Raw genomic sequence first — 14,146 nt, 5'->3', positions numbered from 1 at the left:
GCGCCAGTTAGAGGCGGTCGCCGGACACAGTTGCATCGCGACGGCGCGCTCCACCGGCGGGATCCCCACGTAACCCTTGGCTGGTCCGCCGTCGAGAGTAGTGAGGGGGGAGGAGTCACTCGGCCGGTTTCTGGCAGAAAAAGGTGCCTTCCACGACCTCGTGAGCTCCTCATGCACCTCCGGGAAGAAAGGTGTCGGGGCGGGACGCTGAGAACCAGCGCGACCCACCCCGAGGAACCAATCGTCCAACCTAGAGGGTTCGGGACACGGTGGAGGGTTCCACTCGAGCCCAACCCTTTCGGCGGCCCGGGAAAGCATAGCAGCCATCTCAGGGTCCGGTGCAGCCGTTGCCACTCTCCCAGAGGGAGGCAGTACAACTGAACCTTCATCCCCCGAGGACTGAAACTCCCCCTCCGATGCAGCGATTGACATCTGTTCATCTGCTGGAGCTCCAAAAGTCACCACTGGTCTCCCGTGGGAGGGTCCAGCGGGTTCTCCTGGAGGCTCTACCGGCTGCGGAGCAGAGGGAATAGGGGCCTGCGGAGATTGACTCGGCGGGTTTGCCCTAAACGTGATCCTCAGATCACCCTGGCCATCCAAAGAAGCAGGGCCACCCGGGTTAGGGGCAGCCCTGGTTCGTGGGATGGGTAAGGGGACTCCCCCAGCCCGGAGGTAGGAGAGTCTCGATCTAAGCTCCGCGATAGTCATGTTCCCGCAGTGGGAACATGAACTATCCACAAACGCCGCCTCAACGTGCTGTATGCCCAAACACGTGAGACAGCGATTGTGACCGTCAGCAGGGGACAGGGAACGACCGCATCCAGAAACGCACGGGTGGTAAGACATCCTGAAAAGGACGGCACGTCACCCGTGAACTCTTTTTGTGAGGAAACGCTCTTGTGCTGAAGCACTCAGGGGGAAACGCGACAGCGCACGGGATTGTTGTGCAGCCCGTGCCTGTACTCAACAGGAAAAACGCCCAACCAGACCAACAGGATTTGCTGTTGCTGTTAAAACAGCAGTTTTTCTCTGCTTGCAGAGGCAGCCGATGAGTCAGCGCGGATCCCGCTGGAATGTGCCGTCTCTCCAACACGCGTTTCCTGGATTCTCCGGTCTTCTAAATAACTTGCTGATAGCAGCGATAAACTCAAGCAGTGTAGCGTTGAGAGTCCTCTTCATCTGCCGTGTGGCTCCGAAGTGAATGACAGCGTGCATTCGCTCTCGCTTCCTGTTTATACCCGCGGCGCGGGGCGGAGCGCGAGATGCAAATCTCGCACGCCAATTGTTCATTGGCCGGTTCTAGATAGCTCGAAGCTGATAGGGGCTCCCAGAAGTGATCCCAATTCGTCGGTACGTCCGACGTACGTCGAACGTGACCGACTGAATGGGAACTCGGAACGTTTAAGCGCGTTGCCTTCATATTCGGCCTGACCTGCTTGTCTGTAGCTATAGCTTTATTGGGTTTTTAATATCACTGTCTTAATGCATTAGTGTTTTCTTCATAACTGTATTTTATTTTCTAGGAAAACACATAAAGTGTTATTAATTGTGTTCATGGGCTCATCTGTTTATCTGTACATGTGCTTTATTTCTAAGGTGTGTACTAAATTTGCTCCTCCAATATCACTGTATTACATTAAGCCACATTAAAGGGTTAGTTCACCCAAAAATGAAAAGTCTGTCATTAATTACTCACCCTCATGTCGTTGGACACCCGTCAGACCTCCGTTCATATTCGGAACACAAATGAAGATATTTTAGTTGAAAGCTGATGGCTGAGAAAGGCTTCAGATAGGCCTCCATTGGCATTCAGTACATTTACACTTCCAAGATCCATGAAAGGCACTTAAAACGTTGTTACAAAGTCCATCTCACCACAGTGGCTCTACAATAATTTTATGATGCGACAACAATAGTTTTTGTGCGCAAAAAAAAATCTAAATAACACCTGTATCCAACTTGTTCTCGTCTTCCTTGTATGCCACGACGCATGCGCGAGAATATGACGTAGCGCCGGCGTTCGGGAATCCATGAAATGCACACTTAAGCCCCATTTTGAGCACTACGCCGAGACCTAAAGCACGATCAATGTAGAATCCAACAGCTGAGACACGCGCGTCTTCCTCTCCTTGTAAATAAATCGCTTCTGGGTCATATGTCCGAACGCCGGATCTGCGTCATATTCTCGCGCATGCGTCGTGGAGGCATACACGGAAGACGAGTAAAATAAAATATAAAATATAAAATATTTGATTATTGTTGTGCACAATAAATATAGCCTTCTTACACTATTACACACCTTGGTCGTAATACAATTTTACAAAAAAAAAAAAAAGGGAAAACAGGCATTCTTTTATACTTTTTTTTTCTTCTTGGTATATTGTTTATAATGAATTAATCAAGGAATACTAAGATGATTGATGTCCAACTTTAAAAAAATTTATGAGGAGGAGGGTAGTGCATGATGCGGTCTTATTCACATTAAGATAAATAACATGCATTAAATTTTAATTAACTTGAAAAAAGAACCTTTATTTGTTTATTTTAAAGTCACCTTTATTTGTTTTGCGCTTTTTACAATACCGACAGTAGTTTCAAAGCAGCTTTACAGTGATAACAGGAAAATAATGCTACAAAAAAAGGAACCATCCAACCAAACAACTTCACTAGAATGATTTAGTCATTTTAAATCCACTACATAAGAGTGGGCACCATTTAGGTGAGCATGTTTGATAATTCCCTCAGCTCAGCCATTAAAAACAGTGCTGTTGTGTTTAGTTGCACTACAGTGCTACTCGTTGGAGGTAGTTGTTGTTACTGTCATGCAACTGAAAAATGTGGTTAAGTTAGTAGTGTTGCTACTTTTAATCAGTTACTCCCCAATACTGTGGAAAAAAATATAAATACATTTACATAGAAAGAATGTGCATTTGCATCATAATGACTTCTTTCAAATACATACGCCGCAGAGGTACCAGTTAAGAAAGCTACTGGGTAAACTTTCATTGTTTTCTTTAGCGGCGGTGCTTAAATTAGCATGCTAAATGGTGTGCTTTAACTGTTTGTTTAGTAAAACCCTTTCAAAGAAGTGTCTTACGGCACTTCTATGCCATGAAGTCTTGTATGGTGTCAAAACTCTGACATTTTTTAAGTGTCTTGAACCGTAAGCGCTACATTTATAAAATGCTTTAAACCCTTTGTTCCATTTCATTTCATTCCATTGCATTACAGCTTTTTTCCCGACATGTTTTATGCAGATTTCCCCTAAGAAACATGTCTGGTTTAGGGTCAAGTTCTGAAACCAACCCAATGTTTCAGGGCTTCTTCAAAACTACTAATCTATTTTTAAAATATGTAATATTTACCATCTATATATATAAAATGCAGGAGAAGAGGCGAAGAAGCGGAGAGAGACAGTAAAGGGCAGACAGTCCCTGTGGAAGATTATGTGAGCTTTACAGTTAAATAAACCGTGTCTTGAGGGAAAAGGAGTGATATCAGAGGAAGGAGCCATGTGTCAACAAAGACAGCTGGCCTCCCAGATAACTACATCATCCTTTCCAGAACATATATGAGAGAAGACTCGAATGAAAAATGCAGTGATATGCATATATTATATGCTGTGTTCACGGCATATGTGACATATAATAATGCAATTTTTAAAATAATAATGCACATACAATTGAATTATATATGACAGGGCATGTTTTAAATATACACTAAGTATGTTTTATATGCCCTATTTTTACCACCAGAAGCAAAATACATTTACAATTGAATTTTATATTTACTAGATAACATGAAATTATGATATAATTTGTATCACTTGAATTACTTACTCGGCTTGTACACTTTTAAAGATCTTCACTAATGACACAAACCCAGCAGTCAATTTATTCTATTCCCTGTTTTCTCTGAATCTATATCTACTCCTCTGGTGGTTTGGAGCTTGTTATGCTAATGAGAATACATCCCTGAACCAGGGGTACTTGTAGAGTTATTTTGATAAAAAAAAGCAAAAAAATCTCTTTTCACATGAACAGTTTTATTAATTATTCAGAGGTATTAATGAAGAGTCAATAGTGTAATTAGGTTTGAACCACCCTGTAGCCTTCATTTACTGTAATGGATTAAAGCAGTGTCATCCTAATGATGCGGCGGATCGATTGTGGGAAACTGTGATTTTTAAGCTACTAAATGTTCATTTCTACAGTGCTCTGTTAATTAAAGGCAGCTGGACTCACAGTTGGTTATTTTTTTTTATTTGAGTCAAAATCCAGACCTAGACTAATAACTTTGTATTCAACGGAGACAACTTTCCTTTTCTGCTTTTCTGTCACTTAGGACCTGTTTACATCTGTCACTGATTTTGGTCGATCGGAAAACAACAGACCGCCCACTCTCCGCCTACTGACCTAATGCGTAAACATTACTGGAAGCACACTAGCCAGGCGAGATTAAAATTGTGTCGACTGGAGACCCAAATTTCGTTTGAAGGTGAAAAACGTACCAAGCATAATGTTCTCTCATCATTCCTGATTTCTAACACGCACTCACGGCATTCGGCGTGGTGTCAGAGCAGAAACAAAGGCTGCTCTCTGTATGCTTTTCCATCGTCTCTGCGCGTTTATAGGTCAATTGTGCAAGCTTATTTTGTCCATTAGATTGAAAGATCTGGGGGGAAAAAACATACATTTACCCACCCATAGACCCTCCTCTTTAAGAAATCAGGACAGAAGTGGTTAAAATGGACAAAAGAGACAGATTAAAATGCCAGGTGTAAACAGGAATGTGTCTACCTCATCTACTTGTGATCCGATTGACCATAACTTATAAGTGGCATAAGCAGAGAAGGAAAGTTGTCTCTGGCTCTGTTTACGCATGGCATTAAGATGCATTTTGGTTGATCAAATCACAGGTGGACGACGCTAAATACAGGTCTAAATGAGGTGTAAAACGTTTTGAGTTTGTCATCTATCGACCACTTCCAGAGGTAGTTTCGACCCAAAACACACAAGCAACTGTTCAGCTTTCCTCCACAGGGCAGCTCTGTGGCATCCAGAGCCCTAACAGGGCACAGCAGATTTAGTTTCTCTCTGTCTGATGTCCGAAAAGGAGGAGGACAAAAGGCCTGAAGCACAATAGGTCTTACTGTATTAGTAGGAACCTTAGGAACATAACCCAGCCTAGGATGAAGAAAAGCCAGGAGCCTTCACCAGGCCAGGAGCAAACTCCAAACACGAGGGAACCACCGAGAGGGACTGAATGTCTCCAATTCTTTTGAGAGATGAGATGGCAAAAAGAAAAATAGTTTTAAGTGTGAGAAACTTCTCAGACACTTTTTCAAGAGGCTCAAAGGGAGCCACAGAAAGGCCTTGTAACACAATGGCCAAGTCTCAGGCCGGAACCCTCGTATGAACTACAGGTCTAAACCTCAGAGTACCGCAAAGGAAATGCTAACTAGCAGGTGTCTCCCCAATGAAACACCATCCAAAGGAGTGTGAAAAGCAGCTAAAGCCACCACGTACACCTTTATTGTGGAGGGGGATAGACCTCAGAGGCCAAGCCCACAGTTTCCACAATTCCGGGCGGGGGTGAAGGATCAATCCGCTCGCCTGAGAGAGAAGGTCCCTCCTGATCGGAATCTCCAGAGGACAGCCTTCCAGAAGAGAGACTAGGTCCGAGAACCACACTCGGGCCGGCCAGTATGGGGCTACTAACAGGGCTACAGGGGGAGCCGGATGCGTCAGAGAAAACCACTGAGGGCAGTGTGAGTTATCTAGTGATGCAAACAGATCAACATTTTCCATAGGATCTCCACCACCTCGGGGTGGAGTCTCCATTCCCCGGGAAGACCCGAGCTGTGAGTGAGCACTCCTCGAAGAGCGCCGGGTGGAAACGCAGCATTCTCAGCGACAAACGCTCACAGTGCTCACATCCATCCCCCTCAAAGGGCTGCCTGAGCGTGCTGCACTCCCAAACAGGCAACACACATAGAGTGTGTATCCCCACCCGTAATAAAAGGAGGGCAGAGATGAACACACTTAGTGAATTAATGTTCATTCGCCTTAATATTTTCCTCTTATGTTTTTACAAAGGTGGAAACTCCTGCCTAACTTTTTCCAAAGACAGACAAAAACAATTTTTTTTGACAGACAAGGCACAGAAGCTAGCACTGTTTGTGTTCACGGGCGCTTTATAGTTGTTTATATGACGTTAGGTCTCTCCATTGGACTGATTCCACACGTGCTTCACGACGCAATTATTTGAATTAATTTGAATTAATTAACAAGAGAGAGAAAGAGAGTAATAGTGAAGCTTTTTGGTGTAATTGACCGTTCGCAAAGACCCGCCCCCTTTAGTTACTGTTGCTATGTCCGTTGCCATGGCGCTCTCAAACCACACGCATGTTCTCACGTAGAGAAAATACATCGCGAAGCAAAGAGGACACTGACAGGACAGAGCTTAAGTTACTTTTGATTTGAAACAAGGTATATTGACATTTTTTAAAGAAATGTAAACAATAAATAGTGTTTTGTGGCTCTTTAATGTGTCGTGATCGCTGTAGCACCTTAAAGCTGCTCGTGAACCGATTATCTCTTCCTTCTAGTTCATTGATAAGCATGAAATAGACATGAATCAACACTAAAAGAAATGTTGTTTCAACCGCAGAAAGACGTCAGTACACACCGTTTTACCAAGTTCAAGTCCACCGACGTTAATCTACGAACTCTCCTGACTGCTTTGTCGGACAAAACGGCAGATTCGGCGATGTGATTGGTCAGATCGCCTGTCAATCAAACTTGTGGCGAAGGGTGAATTGCCGCAAAGTTATCTCCTCATTGCTGAGAAATATAATATCGCTTTCTGTAGTGAAGCTGTTTTATTTATAAAACTAATGGGGCAGAGGTTGAAAACCAGTTCCTAAATGTTTCTGTTTGTGCACAATTTCTTGTATTTTATAAAGTTTCCACCTCAATAAAAAAGCTGTGAGTAAGCACATACAGGCACATCTGCATCATAATACAAAATTAAAAAGCTATCGTTGTGGGCAAGCGTGTCGCCCCTCGCCTTGTGGTGGCTTGGAATTCAAAAGGGAATCGGATATTCCTGTTTAGACCTAGGTCGGATATCCACATATCGGATCTAATTTAAAATCACATTTGGAAGAGGCTCAGATTGGATGTGAAAAAATCGGATCGCATGCAGATTTTTGTGTTTACATGTGTGCAACAAATTCTGATCTGTGTCAGATGTCAGTAAAAAATCAGATTTTTTTTGGTGCCAGTCTAAACGCAGCCTATTTATACTCAACTAATACTCTAATGAAAGTTAAATGACATGTAAGTACACCGTTACTTATAGTCAACAGAATGTCTAAAGGGGACCGTCAAAATAAAATAAACTCAAGAATTTGCCAGAAAATAAATTGCAATTTCTTGAGCCAAAAGTCACACTGAATTGTCACCCTGAGACACTAGACACAATGTAGACACAAATGCATTGTTGAACAAACTCTGTGTTTTTGAGGACACAATAAGAATTGTTACATTTACAGTCCATGTTACCGTAAATTCAGCAATCAACTATTAAAGTGGATGATCAATGACCTCAAATGACATAAAAGTTTCACTACACCATTTTATTTATTAAAATTTTTTGTCCTTTTTTCTAATCACAAGGTGTAAATTAACATATTGTTCTGGCAGATGTTCAACTATTGTGACGTTCACTTGATAATAAGATACAAACAGATGTCGTAGGCGATGATTGACAAGGATGTCACAGAAATGTTCTATTAATAAATACACTATTAAACAGTGTTAATACAAAAAAAGTACTGCAAAACAAAAAGGAAAGTGTATGAATTAATTCATTTCAACCTGAACCTGTGGTGAAAGTCTATGAATCACTAATGTCACTTTATGTTTCCCCTCAGACGATGAGTGGCCGCTTTTTCCCTCATCAAGCAATCAAAACTGATGCAGTTCTCAGCCTGGACGAGGACTCGGTTCTGTCCACCAATGAGGTGAGAGCTCACACATTCATTCCTTATAATAAAGGTTAAGTGAAATGTTAAGGAATGTCATATGATATTGATGGTTCTGTCAAGTGACAAACTCACATACATTTAAAAAACGTATTACTTATTTCAATGGGGTTTTAGCATGTTGATAAGATAATAGTGCAACACTTTAATAGCCTCTTTCTCTCTCACACACTTTTACTCTATCAATTTACTTCCTTTGCCCTGTCTTTTAATTTTCACCTCATTATTTTGTCTTTTTTATTCAGTGGTATTTGTGATGCTGCATGTATTGTCCACTGCTGGCATATTTTGTGTTTGTACTGCACTTTGTTAATGTCAAATCTCTGTCTTCATTTTCCCTGAGAGAAGAGATGATATTTGCACACTGCAGCATCAGCAGCCTGCTGGGCTCATTTTTAATTTCTCTCAGCTGTATAATTTAATCAGACAATAATATGTGCTAGACAAAGACAAAGAGATAGAGAGAGAAAAGGAGACCATCTCTACTCTGATGTCCAAACTTACAAAAAGATGTCGTTATCTGTATCCTGATCCTGGTGAGAGGCAGGCCTGGGTCATTTTCAAAATATGGTGGATTTCTGACTTACTGCGTAAAATGCTTTTGATTTCAGTTTTCTTTCATAAAAGCTGATGGTAAGTATTTGTTAACATAATGCACAAATTAATTTACGAAGATGGTATCAAAAACATTTCAAACGTAACTGATTGCACTAAATGCATGTACCATTAAATCATGTTTTTCCATATACACTGAACTTGACCTTGAAAGTACTTTTCTATATTTTTTGTATTTAAAAACAAAACAAAACAAGCATCCTTTATGACAAAAAAGGCATGAAAGAATGGGACAAACATTTTATCATTATTAGTAGTAGTATTTTTTATGTACACTGATCAGGCAGGGGAAGTGAATATCACTGATTATCTCTTCATCACGGCACCTGTTAATGGGTGGGATATATTAGGCAGCAAGTGAACATTTTGTCCCCAAAGTTGATGTGTTAGAAGTAGGAAAAATGGACAAGCGAAAGGATTTGAGCGAGTTTGACAAGGGCCAAATTGTGACGGCTAGACAATTGGGTCAGAGCAGCTCCAAAACTGCAGCTCTTGTGGGGTGTTCCCGGTCTGCAGTGGTCAGTATCTATCAAAAGTGCTCCAAGGAAGAGACAGTGGTGAACCGGCGACAGGGTCATGGGCAGCGAAGGCTCATTGATGCACTTGGGGAGTGAAGGCTGGCCCGTGTGGTCCGATCAAACAGACGAGCTACTGTAGCTCAAATTGCTCAAGAAGTTAATGCTGTCTGATAGAAAGGTGTCAGAATACACAATGTATCAGTTGTTGTGTTGTGTATGAGGCTGCATAGCCGCAGACCTGCCCATGCTGTCCCCTGTTGAATCTTTTTGATAACTGAAAAGTCAAAGGACAGGTTTGACAGCATATTTTGACCAGTGTTTTAGACACACTGACCATGGCGTGAAAATAATCATCAAATAACTTAATTCTTACATGCTATGAGTCACAAAAATGTTTTAAAGGGGTGGTAAAACACATTCTTTTGAAGGCTTAATTGTGTTTGTGGGGTGCACTGTAACATGTGTTCATGCTTCGTTTAAAAAAAAAAAAACATTATTTTTCATATATTTGACCTTTATTCTACACTGCTCTGTCCCTCCTTGTAAAACGGTCTGATGGTTTCCGGGTTCTATGAAGCCAGTCCCTCAAAAATACGCGATGGGCTCAGATTGGTTAGCTGGCCCAGTGTGTTCTGATTCGCTAACCGCAGTGCACGTTTGTCGGAAACGCCACGCCCCTTACCTGGAGGCTGTGCTTTGGTCAGTATTAGAAACAATGGCGTCAATAAAACCATCCCATTCTGAGCCCAAATCATACCCAGAACATTTTAGTGAAGATGATCGATCAGAACCTGTTCAGTCCTCAAGAGTAAAGACTGCGGATCTATAGTGATCGCTACTGAATGGCACTGTTACTTTTGTATTTTTAGAACGATTATAGCCAAATATCTGTCGCAAGAACTATTAACCCAAAACGAACACTAAACACTGGCTTTGCTAGTAGCCAAATCACACACAGAACCATGTTTAGCATGCCTGTAGATAAACACTACATAAAAGCTCTAATCAAAGAATCATTTACACTAATGCCAAGTTCGCTGTTGAGATTTTAACGTTAGTGTTTGTAACGTTAGGTGTTCGTCGGAAAACGTTAAGTATGAATGAGCATTTAACAGACTGGTTTGCAGAACAGCGTTGTCATCTGTTTACTTCCTTGCTACAACGTACAATTAATGTATTACAGGAAAACACATCGATGAAAAATAAATCAGACTTACAGGTTGTGGCCCGTAAACAGCTTCTGTTTGTAAATCCAGCTTTCAGGACAAGCCGTTGTGCATATCCTGCATTGAACTTGCGAACATTGTGGAAGTTTTCCTCCGTGAAATGTGCTGCGGGAGGGAGCCCCGCGCGCATCGTGCATGATTCACACTGGCCGTGTTTGTCTCACGCAGCTGACGTTGTGCGAATCCTGTATTGAACTCGCGAAGATTGTGTAAGTTTTCCTCCGTGAGATGTGCAGCGGGAGCCCTGCGCGCGCCTGTTCCCCTCCGTCTCAAACACACATGTGCATATAACATGCTGTATGTTAAACGCTCTGCAACGCACCCCCGTCCCACAAGGAAGGCTGAACAAAGCAAGTACCCCAGACCTGCAATCCGGATGAAAATAACAGCGTTTCGTCAGCATTGCAGCAACACCACTCCAGCCTAACTATACCACAACAGCGCCGCGATACAAAATGGCCTCACCCCCCCTTATTTAATATTCTCGGAGGAGGGGTTTATGTAAATATTGAGGCTGGTGATGTCACCAACCCTGGAGGAATGTCTGTAGTCGCCTACTGGCCGTTTGTTGTAGTCCTTAGAAATTGATTTCTTTAAAAGACATTACATTTTATTTCGATAGTCCACTTTAAACATTCTACTTACTATAAGTAACGTCTCGGTTACGGATGTAACCCTCGTTCCCTGAGGAGGGAACGGAGACGTAACGTTAGTGACTAACGAATGGGGGTTTCGCTTAGAAGCCTATCAACTTCGAGTTTTGAGAAAACGCCCAATGGCGTGCCAATGCCATGGGGCATGCGGAATTTGCATACGTAGCTCCGCCTCACTGCGTGAGTATATAAGGAAGTACGAGGCAATATCGCATTATGTTACCTGCTTGAGGAGCCAAGACTGAACTCCTGCGTTCCAGGCAACACAGCTCGATGTGGCAAGGGGACGTTACGTCTCCGTTCCCTCCTCAGGGAACGAGGGTTACATCCGTAACCGAGACGTTCCCTTTCGTTCAGTCACTACGACGTAACGTTAGTGACTAACGAATGGGGGTCCCAATATAATCCCGCCACTCAGCTGTCTTCCAGTGCCCTGCGTAAGTGTGAGTACCCTGTCGTAAGACTAGTACGGACGAAGGACTCCCACTTAACACAGGATTACCAAGGTACACTGGGAAGCATATCCCAGTGAGGGAATGCCAAGATGCCTACCCGTGGGGAGGACTTGAGAGACACATATGACCCGGAGAGGGTTGCATATGGAAGATCTCTAGGGTACCAGCCGAAGGTGGATTTTTAACCCTAGGGGTGGCGGGGACACGCCAAGGGAAGAAACCCGCTCACTGCGTAGACTTACGGTGAAATACACATGTGGGGGTCGCCGGAGGGAACCATGCACATGGGGCACCTGGCCGGACATGAGGGTCTGGGCTCGAAAGGGCAGACTGAACTGATGTCGGCGTCGACAGTGCTGGAGGAGCTCAGGGCTCTCGGGGAGCTCACCTGAGGAAAATATCGCACGTATCCAGTCCGTGGAGTGGAGTGGCGAGCAAGCGAAGACACCTGAGCCTGGCCCATCACCGGCCCCTCGGGGGGGCGAGTACATAGTCGGACACTGGCTCCACTCGGAGATTATAGAATCTGGCGAATGTGTTGGGTGTCGCCCAGCCTGCAGCTCTGCAGATGTCTGCTAGCGAGGCGCCATGCGCTAGAGCCCAAGAGGAGGCCACACTCCGGGTGGAGTGCGCCTTCACACCAAGGGGACATGGTCGGCCTTGCTGCTGGTAAGCCAAAGCAATGGTGTCCACAATCCAGTGAGACAGCCTTTGCTTCGAGAGAGCACTTCCCTTCCGCTCTCCACCATAACAGACAAAGAGCTGGTCTGAGGTCCTGAAACACTGCGTCATGTCTACGTAGGCGCGGAGAGCGCGTACTGGACAGAGCAATGCCAAGGCTGGGTCTGCCTCCTCCAAAGGCAGCGCTTGCAGGTTCACCACCTGGTCCTTGAACGGAGTGGTGGGAACCTTGGGCACATATCCAGGCCGGGGTCTCAGGATCACGTGAGAGTTAGCCGGCCCGAACTCCAGGCACGCTTCGTCAACCGAAAATGCCTGCAGGTCCCCGACCCTCTTGACTGAGGCCAATGCGGTCAGCAGAGCCGTCTTCATAGACAGAAACTTAATATCAACCGACCGCAAAGGCTCAAAGGGAGGTCTCTGCAGAGCAGTTAGCACTACTGCAAGGTCCCAAGAGGGTACGAGAGGAGGGCGAGGAGGATTCAGTCTCCTAGCTCCCCTCAGGAACCTGATGACCAGGTCGTGCTGACTTACCTTTTTGTTCTCCAAGAGATCGTGGTGGGCAGATATTGCGGCCACATATACCTTGAGGGTGGAGGGGGACAGCCTTCGCTCCAGCCCCTCTTGGAGAAACTCAAGCACGGACCCGATCGGACATTTCCAGGGGTCTTCTTGGCGGGAAGAGCACCAGGTGACGAAGAGGTTCCACTTCAACGCATAGGCATGCCGAGTGGACTCTGCCCTAGCGGAAGTGATGGTGGCGACCACCGTAGGTGGTAGGCCACTCAAACCTGCCGGGTCCCGTCTAGGAGCCACACGTGGAGGCTCCAAAGGTCGGGACGCGGGTGCCAATGGGTGCCCCGTCTCTGAGTAAGGAGGTCCGGACTCAGAGGAATAGGCCAGGGAGGGGCTGTCGCAAGGAGAAGAGTTCGGGGAACCAGGTCCGGCCGTGCCAGTACGGGGCGACCAAAAGGACCTGCTCCTTGTCCTCCCTGATCTTGCACAGAAGCTGTGCGAGTAGGCTCACTGGGGGGAACGCATATTTGCGTAGGCCCCGCGGCCAGCTGTGCGCCAGTGCATCCGTGCCGAGCGTGCCCTCGGTCAGGGAATAATACAGGCTGCAGTGGGAAGAGTCGTGGGAGGCAAACAGGTCTACCTGTGCGTCGCCGAACTGTTCCCAAATCAGCTGAACCGTCCGGGGATGGAGTCTCCATTCTCCCGGGAGAGGCTGAAACCGCGAGAGCTCGTCGGCTGCGTGGTTCAGGACTCCCGGAATATGGACAGCACGAAGGGACCTCAGGCGCTTCTGACTCCATAGGATGAGATGGCGGGCGAGTTGAGACATGCGGCGGGAGCGTAGACCGCCCTGGTGGTTGATGTATGCTACTACGGCCGTGTTGTCTGTCCGGACAAGCACATGTTGACCCTTCAGCAACGCTCGGAAGCGGTGCAGGGCGAACCGTACTGCCAGCAACTCGAGGCAATTGACATGCAGGAGGCGCTGGGGTCCTGTCCAGGAGCCCGCGGCTGCTTGTCCATTGCACATGGCACCCCAGCCCGTGGCAGAGGCATCCGTCGATACGACAACATTCCTGGAAACTCGTTCTAAGGGCACACCGGCCCGTAGAAAGCTGAGGTTCGAACAACGGGGTGAGTGTCTGTAAGCAGGCCCGAGTCACTTGGACCCGGAGCGTGCCAGACTGCCATGTCCATCTCGGGACTTGATCGCGAAGCCAGTGCTGAAGCGGTCTCATATGAAGCAATCCGAGCGGCGTTACCGCGGCTGCAGATGCCATATGCCCCAGGAGCCTCTGAAATAGTTTCAGTGGAACCGCATTCTTGCTCTCGATTTGTCGGAGGCAAGTCAGCAGAGACTGCGCGCGCTCGCTCGAAAGCTGCGCGTACATGGCGACCGAGTCGATCTCCATACCGAGAAAAGAGATCCTCT

General features: G+C 45.6%; 1 protein-coding gene across 1 annotated transcript in view; it reads left to right on the top strand.

Moving 5' to 3' along the window:
* Positions 1 to 14,146, top strand: part of LOC307135278 (exostosin-1) — a 467,770-nt gene that overhangs the window by 431,495 nt on the left and 22,129 nt on the right. Inside the window, exon 9 of the mRNA XM_079831572.1 lies at positions 7,940 to 8,029. Within this exon, the coding sequence (XP_079687698.1) occupies positions 7,940 to 8,029 (90 nt within the window). The remainder of the gene's footprint in view (positions 1 to 7,939; positions 8,030 to 14,146) is intronic.

This window comes from Gobio gobio (assembly GCF_949357685.1).
Source record: "Gobio gobio genome assembly, chromosome: 12".
Lineage (NCBI taxonomy): Eukaryota > Metazoa > Chordata > Actinopteri > Cypriniformes > Gobionidae > Gobio > Gobio gobio.
Note: the sequence above shows the minus strand (reverse complement) of the source record. Positions and strands in the feature narration are given on the sequence as shown.